Consider the following 19,119-nt stretch of genomic DNA (forward strand, 5'->3'; position numbering starts at 1 on the left):
ATCCATTTCTGCTGGTTTGGCAACCCAGTTACGGGGTATGTAACATCACCCACTGAAGCAGAGCATCACCCATCATGTTCCGTAAGTCTGGAAGCTGCCGCCATTGGCGGCCTCCAGTGAGGTTCTGTCGCTCTTTGCCTTCTCATCAATAGGCGATGCTAGCAGCACACTCACTTGAGCACCCATGTCACCCCGAAAGATAGTCAGTAATGATCAGTAGATGACCCTGGCAGCTGAAACCTACTGTGTTCACAGACCTCTGCTGTCCCAATGTGCTGCACTGTTGAAGCTGCAAGGCAGTCAGCACTTCCTAGCATTCGTACCACAACGACTCTGGCAAAAACACAGTCCTGGCATCGTCTGTTTCACAGCCGTGGGCTTCCTTATGTTTGGAGCCTTGCTAACCAGGCTTGATGAGGAGGGGAACGGGAGAATGATGCATTGCTGCCTAGCAGAGTGTAGACTATCAGCCATTTTAGCTCTCTATAGTCTTTCACAGGTGCATTAGCGAGGGCTATGCAAACTTGATCAGGCATTGGCTGCATGAAGAATTCAATAAGAATGAAAAGAAAAGGATGGTGGTTTCCCAGGAGAGACAGCATGTGGTCCATTAGCTCCGATGGCTTAGCATTGCTGAGGCCACACACACAGGCTCCAATAGTCCAAGTCTGTAAACGATGTGTTTTCAGAAATCAGTATTTATTGTGTTCTGGTGGACTTGCCACTCTCGCAGCTATGGAATTGCCAAGCAACGCAACCACATAGATATATTTGGTGTTGTCGGGGGAGATTTCTCGCATCACAAATTGGGTCCCATCTTGTACAAACCAAGCAATGGCATTTTTCTCCCAAACCTCGGGCAGTTTCAAAGCAATTGTGTTGCCTGACATGTTGAATAACTCTGGAATAATCCAGGAGCATCAGTGTCACCAATGTACGTTTCCACAAATAAAAATGGTGAAGGCATTTTATGATAAAGAAAAACCGTAAGAACTCATTTATTGTACTCCAAGCACTAAACACAAAGCACTGTAAAAGTACTTTATGTAATTATGTCATCACGTCAGACCAGCCTCTTAAAATCAATCCCAACTCAATGTCGGTGGCTGTGAATTATGTACTTTTTCACCAATTACATTGTCTTACACTAAGGATTCCTGACAGGCCAACTTGAAGAGAAGCCAGATTGAATATAATATAAGGCATTGGACCTAGTCAGGGGACAGATCTTCCCGTGTGTAAGCATTTCAGAGACAGTGATCACATCTCCCTGACTTTTATTATGGCCTTATGACAGGGATATGGGCAGACAGAACTTGGGAGCATAAATTAGGAACAGATGTAGTCAGAAAAATGCACAACAGAAATGTGGAGGCTGTTTAGGGAGTAATTGTGTGGGATTCTGAGTAGATTTGACACATTAAAATAGGGAAAGGATTTTAGAGTCAAGGAACCGTGGTTGACAAGAGATGTGGAACATCTAGACAAGAGGAAGAAAGAAGCTTACTTAAGGTTTAAGAATCAAGGACCAGGCAAGGTAGCCAGGAAGCAGCTGAAGAATGGACTTGGAAGAACTAAAAGGGGGAATACCAAGGCCTTAATGAGTAGGGTTAAAGTAAACGCTAAGGCATTCGTACATGAATGTGAAGAACAGGAGGATGACTGGAGCAAGGGTGGAACCAATCAGAGATAGAAAAGGACACTTGTTTTGTCCTAGTAGATCTAGGGGAGGTTCTTAATGAATACTTTGATTCATTATTTGCCAGTGAGAGAGAGATTGACAAATGTGAGGGCAGTGTAGAACAGGCCAGTAAACTGGATTATGTCAATGTTAAGAAAGTGGTAGTGCTAGGACTTCTGAAAAGCTTTTGGATAGATAAGTCCCCAGGGATGGACAGGTTATACCCTGGGTTACTACAGTACATGAGAAACAAGGGTGCTATGCCTTTGGCAATGATCTATGTTTTTGCAATGGCCACAGATTTAGTACCAGGTGATAGGAGGTATCAAATATTATTTCTTTGTTCATGTAATGTAATAGGGATAATCTGAGGAATTATAGATCAGTGAGTCTAACATCTGTGGTGAGCAAACTATTGGAGAGGGTTCTTAGAGACAGGATTTACAAGCGCTTTGAGAACTATTGTCTGGTAAGGGATAGTCAGCAATATTTTGTGAGGGGTAGGTCATTACTCAGGAGCCTGAGAGAATTCTTTGAGGAAGTGACAAAACAAATTGAAGATAGAGGAATAGATGTGGAGCATATGGATCTTAACAAGGCATTTGAAATGGTTTCCCATGGAACATTGCAGGAATACAGAAATTGAAGTCCAATTCCTTATCATAGAACCTGAGATGTTCCCCATGTTAGGCTCATTCAGAAAGTCAGGAAGCATGGGATTCAGGGAAGCTTCGCTGTGTGGATTGCAGAATTGGCTTACCCACAGAAAGCAGAGAGTAGTGTTAGATGGAGTGTATTCTGCCTGGGGTTTGGTGTGCCACAGACATCTGATCTGCATCCCCTCCCCTTTGTGATTTACATAAATGACTTCAATCAGAAAGTGGAAGGCTCACTTGGTAAGTTTGGAGATGCCATGAAGGTTTGAAGAGTTGTGGATAGTATAGGATGTCGTCATAGTTAACAACAGGACATTGATAGGATGCGGAACTGGCCTGAGAAGTGGCAGATGGAGTTCAATCCAGAAAAGTGTAAATTTTTAGATCATATAAACTTTATTTGCCATAGACATTGACATGTATCAGGAACTTGCTATGATATTTTGGCACTATGAACCAAAAAACAATAATACTCAACTATTATAAGAATAATGAAATATATTTTTTAAAAATGAAGCTTAAGTAAGGATAGGAATAAATTGTGCATAAATGCTATCCTGTATTTACAATGTAAACAGCATTATAAAAAGTAGTTTAAAGTGTTTACTGTGACAGAGAATAGAGAGAGAGGATGTGGTTTGGCCATCCAGAATGGTTGATCAGATTAACTGTCTTGAGGAAAAGGCATTTTGCTAGGTGGGTAGTATCTGCACTGATTTTTTTTCAGCCTGCTTCTTTGTCCTGGGCAGCAACAAGTCCTGCAGTGATTGTAGACTGCAGCCAATGACCTTTTCAGCTGACCTGACAGTTCAGTATGGTTTTTGTATGTTGTGGGAGGATGCTGCACCAAAACAGACAGAAACAAACAGCTGATGTGAGGATATTGTCTATGATAGCAGTGTAGGATTGCACCAGCATATTCTGGAAAAGCTGGAATTTTTCCAGCTCAAGAATCAAGATAGTTTATTGTCATTCTTCAGTACATGAGCAATATGCATAACGAACACAAAAAAAACAATAAACCAATCTGCAAGTAATTGCTATATACATTGACTGTATGTATATATGTATGTATGTGTATATATATGTGTGTATATGTATATATGTATAATGCTAGGTGGTGTGTATGGTACTGTTATCTAATGGTCCTGGCATAAATGCTGTGTGGACTTTTCCCTGATAGGAGTGGGACAAACAGTCCATAAGCAGGGTGAGTGGGATCCTTCATGGTATTATTGGCCTTTCTCTGGCACTGTTCTGTACATATATCCTTGACAGTGGGCGTACTGGTGCCAGTGATGCACCGGGCCATTTTAAATACCTGTTGTAGAGCCCTTCCTTCGACTATAGTGCAGTTTCCATACCACACAGTGATGCGACCATGTTCGGGCGCTCTCAACTCAATGTGTAGACAGTTATGAGTAATGATGCACATTAACCAGCTCTCCTCAGAAAGTAGAGACTTTGATAAGCTTTCTTGACTGTGGAGGCTTTGTCTTGGGTCTGTAGGAGTTGAGTACTCCCAGCAATTTGAAACTGCTCAGTTTCTACTGCTGTAAAGTGAGGTGTAAGTATTATGGGTTTTTCTAAAGTCAATGACCATCTCCTTTGTCTTGTTGACATTGAGGAAGAGATTATTTGCCTGGCACCAAGCCACAAACTCGATTACATTCACTGCTAAGGCCTTTTGTTAATGAAGATTTGGCTCTCCCATCAGAAGTCCTGTGCAATAATAAAGCCCAAGAACCTGAATGTTGAAATGGTGCTAACTGTAAAGTTGTTGGTGGTGTGTGAATGGAGAGGAGCCACATTTCTCCTGAAGTCAAAATGTATCTCCACAGTTTTGAGGGATTCAGCTCCAAGTTGTTACTGAACCAGGACATGAGATTGTTTACTTCCTGGTGGTGATTGAATTCATTGCCTATGGTGATTAGTCCATTGAGTGGTGTCATGCATAAACATTATCAGTTTAAGTGGTGGATCACAGAAGGTTCAGTCTTTGGTGTATAGAGAATATAGGAGAGGGAGAGAACATACCATTGTAGCGCACCAGTGCTGACTGAGCAGAGGACGGAAAGGTACTTTCCTAGTCACACGTATTGCATCTGTCAGAAAGGAAGTTTTGATCCACCTACAGATGGGACCTGGTATGTTAAGTTTGGAAATTTCTTTTGCAGAAGCTCACGAATGATGGTATTGAAGGCTGAACTGAAATCAAAAAAGGATTCAGGCATACTGCATGTACCAGGGGAGTCGAGGTGCTATGGGATAAAGTCCAGACCAACGTAATTGCATCATGTACAGAATCTGTTGGCTCTGTAGGTAAACTGCAGAAAATCCAGAAAATTTTGAGTTAATGGATTTGAGAAATGACAAGCCCAGCCTTTCAAGTATTTTTTAATTTTTTTCACTTATTTATTGAGATACGGCACAGAATAGGCCCTTCCGGCCGTTTGAGCCATGTTGGCCAGCAATCCCCTGATTTAATCCGAGCCTAATTACGGGACAATTTACAATGACCAACTAACCTGCCCACTGGTGTTTTTGGACTGTGGGAGGAAACCCATGTGGTTACAGGGAGCTTGTACAAACTCCTTGCAGGAAGTGGCAGTAATTGAACATGGGTTACCTGTACTGTAAAGCGTTGTGCTAACCACCTTCATTATGACTGATGTAAGTGCAACTGGCCTGTAGTTAAGTCTAGTGATCATTGATTTTTGGGGGCTGGAATAACAACAGATTTTTCAAAACATTCTGCAACGATGCATAGTTCATGAAACTAAGTTTAAGAGAGTTGATGCACTCTGGAAGGTCATGCTTAAAGGTAGAGTACAGGGTCAATGGCAGGATTTTTAGTGTGGAAGAACAGATGGGTCGGATGGACTTCATTGTTGATCTTCATCAGTTGGAGGACTGGGTTCAAGAACTACAAATTAATGTTGTTGCTCTATAAAACACCTGGTTAGACAACACTTGGAGTATTGTATTCAGTTTTGTTTGCCTCAACGATGATGATGAGACAATCTACAGAGAAGAGGTAGGGCAACTGGTAGAACGGCATGAGTCAACTACTTGAGTGTCAATGTAGGCAAGATCAAGAGATGACTGTGAACTTTAGAAAGGTGCAAGCTGGCCACTCCTCACTGTACAGCGATGGCTATTCCATGGAGGGATTTCTGGGAGTGCACAAAACGAACAATCTCACTTGGTCCCTCAACACCACCTGTTTGATCAAGACAGCAGAGCAGAATCTCCACTTCCTGAGGAGATTGAGGTGAGTAAGTCACCCCGCCCCCCCCCCCCGATATTTAAACAATTTTTACAGGAGCACCATCAAGATTGCCCGATCAGCTGCATCACTATCTGGTACAGGAATTCATAGGTATAACTCCCATCAGGGTCTTTTTACCCTTGCAGTTCCTTAACTCTACCCTCGGGATTCTACATCTTCTGATCCTATGTCACTTCCTTAGAGTCGTAGAGAAGTATAACACAGAAGCAAGCCCTTTGGCCCATCTAGTCCATACCAAAACTATTTAAACTGCCAACTCCCAATGAACTGCACGGAAACCAGAGCCCTCCGTTTTCCTACCATCCATGTACCTATGCAAACTTCTCTTAAATTCTGAAATTGAGTTTGCATGGACCATGTGTTGGCAGCTCATTCCACAGTTTCATGACCCCCTGAGTGAAGTAGTTTCCCTTCCTGTTCCCCTTAAACTTCTCACCTTTCACCCTTAAGCTATGACCCCAGTGGAAAAAGCCTGCTTGCATTTACCCTATCTATTTATCCTTTCTAAGTATTTGATTTCATTTCTTACCAACAAAGCCACACAACCCACTCTGCCCACCTGCTTGTCCTCTTAATATGATGCTATCTTTGGATGTTAAAGTCACTTCCGTGATCTTCTTTCAACCATGACTCTTTGATGCCCATGACATCATATTTGACAATTTCTAACTGATTTAAGTATAACACCTTCAATCCTGCATTCACCACACTTTTCAAATTTTGTCTCCATGTTGCCTGAACTTAAATTCTTATCAGCATCTAAACTTTTTATTTTATTCCTTATTCTAGAGACTTCAGTAACTTCTCATACACTCTCCTTTCCTTTGACTTTATCCATACTTCTCCAAGCTGTGAAACCCCACCCCATGATTTAGTTTAAAGCCCTAGCCCCATGTGATTCACTACAGCCCTGGTTTCCACATAGTTCAGCCGGAGCCCATCTCTTTCAAATAGCTCCCTGCTTTGTCTCTACTAGTGCCAATATCCCACAAATTTAAACCCGTCTCTGAGCCACACCTTTGGCTCTTAAATCATATTAACCCAGTGCCAATCTGCATGTGGCTCAGGTAACAATTCAGAAATTGCTGCTCGAGTTTCCTCAGCAGAATCTCTTTCCTTATTCTTCCCACATTGTTGGTACCTACACCAAATCACTTTGTCCCTGCCCCCTCCAAATTCCTCTGCAGGTCAGATGAGATGCCCTGAACCAAGACAGTAAACAGACAACACAGCCTTTGGAACTCTCGGCCCATGCAACAGAGAATTGTGTCTATTCCTCTCATTACACTATCCCCAAGTTATTACTACATTTCTCTTCTCTACACCCTGCCCCCCGAACCATGTTACCATGATTAGATTCCTCATGCTTCCTATGACCCTCACTCAACCTCACATGAAGCAACAATCTCAGACCTGTTGGGCAAGCTCCAGGGCTGAGGCTCCTCCAGGGGTACCTCCTAGACACCCCCCCTCCACTTCCTACCACACTCACTGTCACACCTTTCTTAGTTACAAATCCTTTTTACAATGTCAGGTACTTGTGCGGTTAGGACTAACAGACTGAATTTGAAGTAGCTAATCTACTGGGTGTGACTGCTTCCTGAAACACAGTATCCAGGTAATACTCCTCCTCCCTGATGTACTGCAGTGTTTGAAGCACAAATTCCATGTCATCAACTTTGAGCCTGAGTTCTTCAATCAACCAACACTTGCTGCACTCATGGTCATCAGGAACACAGTGGGGGTCCACTAGTTCACACATCATGCAGCTACAACACATCACCCGATCTTGCATCCCTACTTTATTTAATTAGTTGTAATTTGGATTAATTTTACTTAACTGCTATATTAAAAAAAAATCCTTACCTGTTCTTACCTGCTCCTCATCTGTGCCTCCTTGCCGAAGCCTCAGACCTCAAATTTCTGCACTGGCCAATCCAAAGTGGTCCCTGAGACCTTGGCCTCTTCTGCTTCTTGCTGGTTTCTCTTAAATTAAGGTCTCAGTTCCATAACTTAATCCTTTCTACTCACACAATGGCTGCACCAGTTAAACCTCACTTCTTTTTATTGGCCCAAGTGAAACTCATACACAAGACTTGTCCTCTTCAATTGTTCTCACTCTCAACAGAACGGGACAAATTTTATTAGAAATATAAATCTCATCAACCTATCTCTGATATTTTTGCTAATTACCTTGAAATATATTTACACTTTAATATAGCAAAGAAAGACGTGAGAAAATATACTGATATAGCGCTAAAGACAGCAAGAACAAATTAGGTGAGTTCAAGGAAATTAATATCTGCTGTGATATAATGCTGCAACAGAAGATCATTTTAAGCAGTGTAATAACTTTAAATGGTGAATCTAAAATTATTAGCCTTGAGAGCACAAATGTCTAACATTGTATCAATGATTGCAATTAAGAAAATCTATAATTCATGGCACAACAGCAGAGTAAGCCAGTTATTCTTCCATGGACATAAGGAAACAACAAAAACTTTGATGTTTCCACTCACTCGGATATTTTTCATCTTTTTTTGGATATGAACATAAAATATATTGTTTAAAGCAATGCTTCAGCAATGATTTTTGTTAAAAAGCAAGAAGACAGTATGCAGTTTCTAAGGATTTCATGATAGGAATGGATTTTCACAAGTGTAATGTTTAATACAATTAATTACTATAAGGAAAGGTGTATCATTTTAGATAATATAAAGGATACTTATTCCATCAAATGTTCTAATCATCCAAATTGCTTTTGCTTTGTGCTGACAATTTTTGGGATTAATAGCATTATTTCAGAACTTACAAGTCATCTTGAATTCATTTTACTAGAAGTGTAACAATCAAGAAGATTACATTAAATATATTACTTGGACTGCGTTCAGCACATGGACCCTTGTAAAATATTTTGTTAAGCTTCTGCATACCGTGTTATGTTCAGGTTCATTTCTCATTCTGAATCCTGGCCTCACTTGCCAGCCAAAGCATTAAGAGTATAATGGTCAGCCACAGAGTGTGCTGAAATTAGAGAAAGGGGAAGCAATGATCTTTTAGCAACAAAAACAAGCACCCCACTATGAAACGAATGTAGAGGATTTTAAAATACTCTCCAAATTAGGCAACATCTAAAGACAGGGAAACAAATTTAAGTTTTCAGATCAAAGTCCAATTACTTTAATTGGAAGGCTAAAAAGGCTCAGATTAATGCTATTTTTTCTGTAGAAGTAAACGGAAAGTGTGTGATATGTAGTGAGTAAATGTTAAAAAAATTTGATTAAATTGTTTCATGAATCTTGAGGAAGATACTGACAGTATGTATTCTGTTTTTTTTTCTGTCCAATCCCACAAGGCAAAAAGACATAGAGATGAAGTTGCAGTTCCTGTATTCCCCAAAAAAATGGAATTTGTTTTGTTCAATAAAATAGGAAGATTAATTAAAACGTTTAATTAATTTTAGCTTGGTTAGTAGTCCTGAAAAAAAAAGGGAGAAAAATAATACTTTTACAATTATGCTACAACCAGTGAAATAACTCGAGAAATGCAGTCACTCTCGTAATGTAGGAAAGCAATAGTCATTTTATGCAGGAACATCTTCCACAAACAACAATGTCATAATAACACAGTAATCAATATCTGTGTCCTTGAAGGGTAACAATTGTATAAAGCTATAGAGATACCATTCCTTTGAAATCCTGCCTTGGAATTTTTTATGTTCATCTCAGAAAGAAGATTTGGTATTACTTTAACATTGCAATTAAATCACTGCAGTACTGAAATTTGACCTGGCTGATTTCAATAAGAACCAATTTTGGAAGCATGCTACAACACACATTTATTATTCTGAGTTCAAGTAATAGTAAAAATTACTTTTCACGACGAACCTGGTGCATAAATTCAAATTTGTCTTTATTATTTGAGTCAAAATATCAAATTGTATATAAGTGCAAGTGATTTAGTTACTGGCATAGATTGACCATAAATAGTTAATTCTTTTTTCCCCATGTTGTAATATATGCCCACACTCAGCGGCCACTTTCTTAGGTCCCTCCTGTATCTAATAAAGTGGCTACTGAGAGTATGTTCATGGTCTTCTGCTCTTGTGGCTCGTCCACTTCAAGGCTCGATGTGTTTTGCTTTCAGAAACACTCTTCTGCACGTGCATGGTTATTAGAGTTACTGTTGCCTTCCTGTCAGCTGGCCATTCTCCTCTGAACTCTCTCATTACAAAGGCATTTTTGCCCACAGAACTGCTGTTGGTTGGATGTTTTTATTTGTTATTCGCTCCATTCTCAGTAAATGCTTGTAACAGATGTGTGTGGAAATCCCAGGGGATTAGTAGCTTTTAAGATACTCAAACCACTCCATCTGGCACCAACAATTAATCCACGGTCAAATTATTTAGATCACATATCTTCGCCATTTTGATGTTTGGTCTGAATAACAACTGAACACTTGCCTATGTCTGCATACTTTGAGTTCCTGCCACATGATTGGCTGTTTAGATATTTGTATTACAAGCAGGTGTACCACAAAGTGGCCACTGAGTGTACGAAGGAAAAGTATGGCATCTGTTCATATACATTTGTGTTTGCAATAGGTATCTAATTGAGAGGGTGACAGGAGAGAAATTGGCAGCCTGATTAATTATGTAAATATAATATTACCCTGCTTGGTACATTGTATTGTGAGATTTAAAATTAAAGGAACAAAAGAATGGACATCACAAGGTCTCTATTATAAGAAACATTTTATTAACAAAAACAGTAAATTCCACTGGCTTAGCATTTTCAATAATGGTTAACTGGGCTTTTGCAACAAAATTTTCTTTCAATATTTATCACACAAAGCACTCGAGGATTGGGCTTTAGAATGGTTTTGCTTGTTTGATCTTGTTTGAAATGCATCATTCATTAGTAAAATTCCATACAGCTTCAAAACAAGAGTTTGCCAAAACACAACACGTTATAGTACCAAACAGTATCAACCTAAATGAGGCTTGGAAACTGCCATGCTATGGACTGTAGGTAGTTTAAGACATAAAATGTTGTTGTGTAGCTTGTGAACCAAATTGTTAACTAAATGGATAGAACTACCTTGGCAACATGAAGAGCTGAAAACTGTCCAGATTGTCAAGTGCTAGTTATCCAATAATATTTTGCAAGTGTTAATAAAATGGTTCACATAAAGTAAAGAAAAACCTTTATTCCATCAATCTTTAATTTAATATATGGATTTAATACATGACCTTAATGACCTGCCTGTTAGTCTTATTTTATATCCCTTGGATCAATGGGACAATAAATCTCCATGACAGATTTCTACTCTGCATGAGCTATGACTTTGCTCTAGAGCTAAAAATAGTAAACCTGAATACCAAGGAACTCCCTCATTAACTACAGAACCATGGCAGGTCAGGTTGATGGAATTTTTCTCAGCTTCACTAGTCCTTTGTATGTGGGGAATGGTGAGTTTGTTGAGGAAATGAACGTTGATTGTAAACTTAACCCATGTAATTACCTAGTCTCCTCTTGATGCCAATAGAAAGGTATAAAATACTATAATATTTCAAATTTCAAAATTCATAAATGTTAATATGAGCAAACATTTGTGTAGCAATCTGGAACATGCATGATTTTTTTTCCCTACTTTACAAGAGCAACGTTAGAACTGGCCTTAATCACAACTATATTGTAGTTGTATGGATTCGTATGCACTTTAAGGAAATTCATTCTTCATGAACTATTTATGGATTGGTTAATTGTTAACAAATTACATTATAATCACATTAAATGGAATTGCTGTTTCAGTTATATAGTACATCTTTGTGATTAAGGGTGTTTCTGATATGTTCCCTTTACTCAGAAAATAATTCCCTTTCCAGCTTTTTGGACAAGAAGGCACCTTTCACTTAAGATAAAACAATGGTCTAAGTTTTATTTAGATGAAATGTAATTGATGCGGTTAGTGTGGAAGTGAGTACTTCATGTTATGAATTGTTGTAAATGTCACTGAAATGGTGAAAGCAGTTGGCAAGGAGACCATTTCGAACTGACTGCTGACACAAAATAGGATAGTTCCTGTTATGTTGTGGCCCCTGCTGTTTAAAGCTAGTTTTAATTTTTTTCCTTCCCGTTTGAATGTATGAACATCTATTTTCCTCCCAGGAGGCCTTTAGTAATTCTGTTTGTTTCCCTTGAAGTGCACCCATAGAATTTAACATATTCTCTTTGTCTTTGTTTTGAAGTACATTACAACGAGGTTTATTGCTATGAAATCACCAAAAATAATATAAAAAGCTAACTAATGAGTTAAGATCTAGGTATTTTAGTATTCCATATATAGTACCCATTAGAGCTAGAAAATGAAAGACCTTCAATGCTTTAATGTTAAAGCTTGCAAATGGGAGAAGGATATGTTTAAATTTGAAAAAAAGTGAAGCATAACAAGAAGAAATAAGCAACTGTACTTTCTGCAGTGATGCTGTAGATATTTAGGAAGATTTCCATGTAACAAAGCACATTGATTGACATTCAACGACATCAATACGTGTCTTGCAAATTAAGGAATGATGAGATTTTTGAAACTTTTTTTTATTTTTCCCATTTAGAGAAAACATGAAAAAAAAGATGAAATTATTGAGATCTATTTCCATTGGTATATCTAACAAAGATTTCATAATATTAGCCACCGTTTCAGTGTAAAACTTGCTTTGTTTCCCACGCAACAAAACCTCAAACAGAAGAGATTACTGTCTGAATTACAAAAATGCAGCTAAATTATATTTACATTCACATGTATCTCTCTTACATGTATGGTAGACATTCATTACAATGGCAATTAATAAAAAGTTTGAGACTATTAATGATGGCTGCAAAAACATTAAAATTGCAGATCTCATCAACAACTTCAAACTTGACTATCCATAGCTACAGCTATAACATTGCGTTTACCAAAAATGTCTGGATAGCAGAAATATTTGCATTGTCTATACAACAGGCTATAAAACATCACTCATCACAGTCCAGAAAGCACATATACATGTTGTATAAATGTATGTAATAACATATTAGCGTGCATGAAAATTTTCAAATGATTGTATCTATGCTCTCTCTTTATTTGTATATATCCATGCCTTATATTTCCTGTGGATGAAATTAAGGCGTTCTTACTTCTTACAAACAGAAAGGGATTATTCCATGTTATACTATTTAACATTAGTCTTATGTTGTAGCCAGCACTTAAACACAGGTCTCCCATGGATATAAAGATGATGAAACCCATTGATGTTGAGGGTCTGCTAACTAACTTTAAAGTTTCTTGGAGTAATAAGACTTCTGTCACATTGCAGAATTGTTTTGCACTTTGGCTGAAAAACTCATGGTAACAGGTAGATTCTCTGTGCAATGTTGTAATACTCTTCTTGATGAATGCTTCATGCTGTTGCCTCCACAGTAAAGTTCAGACAACGAGAAGGCGGAGCAAATTAAAACACTGTGAACAAGTAGGAGACTCCAACCAGCTTGAAATGTTAAAGCTTACTGTTGTCTTTCCCTCCTGATTATGTGTACTGTCTTTTTTTTTTATCCCATGTGCTTTGCAAAAAGTAAATCTCAGTTTTATCATGTCTTTGATAAAATGTTTTTGTGTTTCCTCATTTTATAGGCTTCCTTCTTCCAAGTGCTTGATCAGACATAGTACTCTTTATCTTTATTCTTCTTGTTTTTGCTTGAATTTTTGGCATTGTTCACCTGCTTCTCTTTCACTACAGCCCCATTGGACTGAGCCGAGTTACTGATGTAGTTTCTGCTCTCATCCACGTGGTAGGAACCTTCGTCTCTATTCCTATATTTGTACATGGCATAGAGGAGGATGAGAATGCAAAGAGCAGCTGCTGCTACAATCCCTACCACCATTCCTGTGGTACTGCTTGATTCTCGAATGACTTCTGCTGTTCCTGGGAAGCCTCTGCCACCTGGTCCAGTGGGGTATGCTGTGAGTATATCAGGAAATATAAGGGAGGTTATTATTGAACTTCAGATCTGGGAATAAGGTGGGGTACTGGAAGGGGTTTCAACACACTATTAATCTTTTTGGCTCTCATTTTGGGAAAGAAGATACTGTTGCAAGAGTTGAAATAGTATTTCTATAGTGTTTCCAAGTTCTCGATAGATCTGCCCTCCTTTGCTCCTACCCAGGTATTTGTACTAAAGAGTTATTTCAGTTATAGAGATGGAATCATTCAATTTTCAGAATTAAGTTGTTTTGGAAAAAAAATTGCCTGTAAAGGGATGTTTTAAACTTAAACTACTTCCGTTGAACTTTCACCACATTGCAAAATGATCTCTCAGCAGACATTAGATAAATGACAGTTTCCTGCTTTCAATTACAATAAACCAATATTGGGACAAATGGTGAAAAGTATGGAGTTAAATAATGGAAAGCTACTTAAGCAATGGGATGGTCCACCTCTCTAATGGGAGTCATTTGCAATTAATTTCAAAGACAGTAATCAGTTAAAATTCAAGTAGGTAAAACAATATGGTAGTATACAAGTCATTTGATGTTAATGAACAATTATACCATATTAACATTTAACCTAAAAATATGAAAATGAATGCTCACCATATGTGGGTCAGTCAGTAAATTGCCCCCATGATTTTGCAGGAAAGCGAAAATGAAAGAAAGTTGTAAAAGAATGGTCTTAAAACATAATCATATTTGTTTATGACAGTATTTCAGAATCAAGATAAATTTATGCAATATCTTAAAATGTGTTGCATTTTCAGATTAGTTAGCATATCTATCAAAATATAACAAGATCTATTTCTCATGTGACTAATCCACATTCACCTCCGTAAGAGTGCCAACATGCCATTTCAAACATAAATGATGAGCTGTAGGTGTGAGCTTGCTCTTCTTCAGACTGGAAGTACTCATCGGGATTGTTAAGATGGGTTCTTTTAATTATTTTAGAGGTCAACAGTAATGCAGCATTGTTGGTTTAAAAATAAATACTGCACATCGATCTCAGCTGTCAGATGGAATCAAGAATTTTTTTTTTCCACTGCATCTCCTACCCTTCATATTCTATGTGTCCATTGTCAGGAATAATAAGGAAAAAAGAACATCCTCCTAGCAGTTTCACATGGGACAATTGAAGTCCAGTTAAATGGAACTGTTGGCAATCCTTAAATACCTTACCCCTTCAAACTTTGGCAAGTTTTAACAATGTGAGTGAGCAGCTTTTTTTTTAACATAATGCATTTATTTTAATTTTAAAGTAGAGGCACAGGAAAAATGCCAAACTCAGTTAGACTTAGTTCAAAGTTACCATTCTATCAACTGTGAAAATTATTATATTTTAACACAACTCAATAGATAGAAGGTGATATCTGTGTAATGTCATGTCAAACAGTTGTATTGTCTGAACTGTTAAATTCTTAGACTGCAGGAATACAGGACATTAAGCATACAATCTAAATTATTGACAGTTAAACAATCATAACTCAGAAAGTAAACAAGTTACAGGTACTTTAATACAATTATGGCAGCCAGCAGATTTTTTTCCCACCTCAACCTCAAAAGGAAGCATGTATTTCTTTCTTGTCAGTTTATAAACATGTGCTTTCTGTTCTCCTGTAGGCCACTATATACAACCCGGCCAAGTGTATTTCAGCCATACTGTCACTTTATTGATAAGATGATGAAAGTCTAAACTCAAATACCCTCTATTTCTCATAGTTTTAATGCTTTGAAACACAAAGTTATTTAATTGAAGCATGTTTAAAAATTAGATTAGAGATTAAAATTCATTATTTTCAGGAAGAGAAAAGGTGTAAAGAAAGACCAAAGAAAATATAGTTAACGTATCTTTCAAACATTAACTTAAAATATGGTAAACAATAACTAATACAATATTGAGAGAAAGCAGAGTTAAAATGAAAGTGACTATAAGGAGAATGGTTTAGGGGATTCACTTAAGGAAAATGAATGTTTAATACATTGATACTATCAAAGATTGGTTTTCATTATATTAATAACAGGATCATTTTTTCATAATAATAACCCAGCCTTCCTCCATTCTAATGTAACAGGATACTTAATCATGAAAGCTGAGCTGTGTCCAAGTGCTAAATCAAGAAAATGGCCCAGTTTTACCATAATTCTGATTGGCAGAAAGGATAGGATTGCAACAGCAAACATCTATTCACATATGTATTGTAACTACTAAATTTAATGGTGAAAACAAAATTCAGACAAATTAATCCAAGGGTACTCTATCAAAAGCAAAGTAATAGGAATGTGGGTACTAATAGCTTTTAACTGGAATGCACTTGACGTTGCATTTTAAAGTTATGATGAGTGGGACAGTTTTATCATTTTTCTACAAAGCTTTCAGTGAGAGATGTTCTATCACATGCCCTGTCCACCATCATCATCAGGTGCCATGCCCAGTTTGAGCTTTGACTACTATGGCCCACACACTCCTGTTTCAGGTCAAGTGGATCAATTCATTGGTATTCATTTCCAGTTCTTTGGCTGCTGTCTCCATCATTTGTCTTTGTCTTGCTTTCTTCCCTTCAATCTTTCCCAAAGTTTTGCAATGGAGTAACATAGGTCTTATAAATAGAATCTCACGTATATACTTTTCCTTCAAATGCAAATATGGCTTAGGGAGTGAATATTACCTTGTGGCTACCAACACATTTATGGACTGGTGCCTCACAATGGGTTTAGCTAATTGATGCATAGGGGAGGGGGTGCTGAGGCACAATAGAAAAGCACTATATTCCACACAGTGATTGCCAGCCTTTTAAGGTGTAGGAAGAATTCCGACTCAGCTTTTCGGCAGTCAATATGCCAGGCAGTTGCTATTGGAAAACACACAGACGAAGTTTTCTGCATATTTCAAGCTAAAATGCCTTGGAACAATTTTTTTAACTGTCTCTTTTATTAATTGCTTAAAAGTCTGGAGTTGTGCAAATGGGCACTGGTGCCTAAAATAGCAGGTGATACACATTTTATTTCAGTAAATGAAAGCAATAGAACAAACTCAGCTACTGGCAATGTCTGATCGGTTGACCTGTGAAAATTAAGTATTGAAATGAATACAAATGCCTTAAATTCCATTTCTGGAGGAAGCAGAAGACTAATGATCATGAACATTTCTTGCTGGACTATCAATCTTTGGCTCATCCTGGCTGCTTACCGTAACAAAAAAAAACTGTGATCAGTGTTATAGGAGAATGATCCCCATTTGAATTCTCCCTTACAGGTGCCAGAATTGGACTATATACAGTACTTCTCACATTACAACTGAGTGCCTTCTGCTTGTCAAGATTAGCAGCGGGCAGTATAGCATCATACAGTGTGAGCAATTGGAAACAGCCAATACCATTATTTCATGTTCTCCATGTGGTTTCAGCAGAAATTTATATTTTATGGTATGATTTAACATTTTGGTAAGGTGATGTTTAATGGATTTAGATAGCCAGTTCAGCATCAAAGTTAATTTATAAAAGACTATAAAGATGGACAAAGATAAAACTAATAGAAATTTAATATGAGAAAATGTGAAATTATCCGTTTGGAAAGAAAAACAGAATGGAAGCATATTATTTAAATGATAGGAGTTTGCAGAGCTCTGAGGTGTGCAGGCATAGGATGCTGTAGTGTATGATTAGATCAATGTTAAAATGCAGAATCAGCAAGTAATTAGGGAAGATAAAATAAGGAGGTTTATCTTTTTTTGCTACCAGATTCAAATACAAAATCAGGAGGTTTTGTTTCAGCTACCTAGGGCATTGGTGAAAACACACTTGGAATAGACTGTAAGTACATTAGAGAAAGGAAAGCTTTAGGAGACTTATCTAGGATCTGCAGGTTGCCTTATAAGAAAAGGCTAAATTGGATACGTCTTTATGATCTAGAGATGAGTTTTAACAAGGAGCACGTGGAGAGGAGTATTCCCTTTTTGGGAGAATCTATGATGATAAGGACATTAGGGATATAAAGGGTCAATAATTTAAATAATGGAGAAAGAAATGCTCACTTCAGCTGAGGGTTATGAAGCTCGTATTAAAGAATTGTAGAGGCAGAGTTATTTGAGTTTGTTCTATATATAAAAAAAATTAATATGGAGTTTATAGAGTTTTTCAGCACAGAAGTAGGCCCTTGTCCATACTGATCATGTGCCTGCTTAAGCTAGTCCCATTGGCCTGCATTTGATCCATATCCCTCTAAACCTTTCTACCAATGAACCAGTCCAAATGTCTTTCAAACATTGTACCCACCTCTACTTCCTCTAGCAGCTCATTCTCTATGCCTAGCACCTTCTGTCTGGCCCCTCGTTTGCAATCAGGTCAACCATAATCTTTTGAATGTGGCAGAAGGCTTGAGAGACTGAGTGATGCTCCTAAATCATATGCTCCATGAACCTTGAGAAGATGATGTTGTGCCACCTTTCAGAACTGTGGCAACACTCCTGGGGAAGACATACCTTCAGTGCTAGTGACCTGACAGACTTCCCTGTTAATAAATTCATCTAAATGAAATAAGTACCTCAATATAGTTCCCATGCAAGGCTATAATCTGGAAGCCAAATGCAGAAGGATTCTCTTGTTAAGAGGTAATTAACTAAACTATTATTCATGCTTGCACATTCCGAGACTTTTTATTCCATCTTGGTAGGTGCAGACAATTAAAATTGACTTTAAACTACATGCCTTTCAGCAGACTACCAGTATTAAAATATTTATCAAGTTTTGGTGAAGAAGTAGAGGAATTACACTAAATTTCAATCATACTGCCTAATCTTCTGTTTAGGTTAATAACATGTATACTTAAGACTACCTGTATCAGCAAATTCTACAAAGCAATAAAAAAAAAAGAACCAGTATTGTTGAATTTAAAAGGTGAGGTTAAATATTTAGAGAAAATTTCTTGGGAATAGGAGCTTGGCAATGCAAAGCATGGCAAAGGAAATTGAAAAAGTTGTTAGAATCAAATAAATACATAGCTTAGACCGGGCTAGAGAGATTGCACAGAACTGTGAAAGAATTTTACTAAATTTATTGTCCCCTGCATTCTGTTTTAGGTAACACTGCTACTTAGAGATTGAAATAGTGCATCAACACATGCTTGGAACCTCAGCAGATCATAAAACACAGGTTAAAGTTTGTTTTGTGTTTCTCATGTCTCATAGCTCTTGATGAAGGTGATCTTTTTGCTATATGATTTCACATAGTGGGAGATTTTATTGTTTGCAGCTACTCTGAATTAGATTTCTACTAATAATTGGAGATCACACTAAAAGGTATGATTCTTACAGATGTTTCATTATGGTTATACAGGATGAAGCTATGTTCCATGGTGGTTTGCTGTAAATATCTTCAGTTACAATGCCCAGTCTGAAATAACTTGGTAGCATATATTTTCATAGAACATTATAGCACAGTACAGTCCCTTTAGCCCACAATATTGTG

At 37.7% G+C, this 19,119-nt stretch overlaps 1 protein-coding gene across 1 annotated transcript in view; it reads right to left on the reverse strand.

The window, feature by feature from the left end:
• Positions 1 to 12,272: 12,272 nt before the first annotated feature.
• Positions 12,273 to 19,119, reverse strand: part of nrxn1a (neurexin 1a) — a 1,764,001-nt gene continuing 1,757,154 nt past the window's right edge. Inside the window, exon 24 of the mRNA XM_072265192.1 lies at positions 12,273 to 13,625. Coding sequence (XP_072121293.1) covers positions 13,321 to 13,625 — 305 coding nt within the window. The 3' untranslated portion in view covers positions 12,273 to 13,320. The remainder of the gene's footprint in view (positions 13,626 to 19,119) is intronic.

This window comes from Mobula birostris, chromosome 8, assembly GCF_030028105.1.
Source record: "Mobula birostris isolate sMobBir1 chromosome 8, sMobBir1.hap1, whole genome shotgun sequence".
Classification (NCBI taxonomy): Eukaryota; Metazoa; Chordata; class Chondrichthyes; order Myliobatiformes; family Myliobatidae; genus Mobula; species Mobula birostris.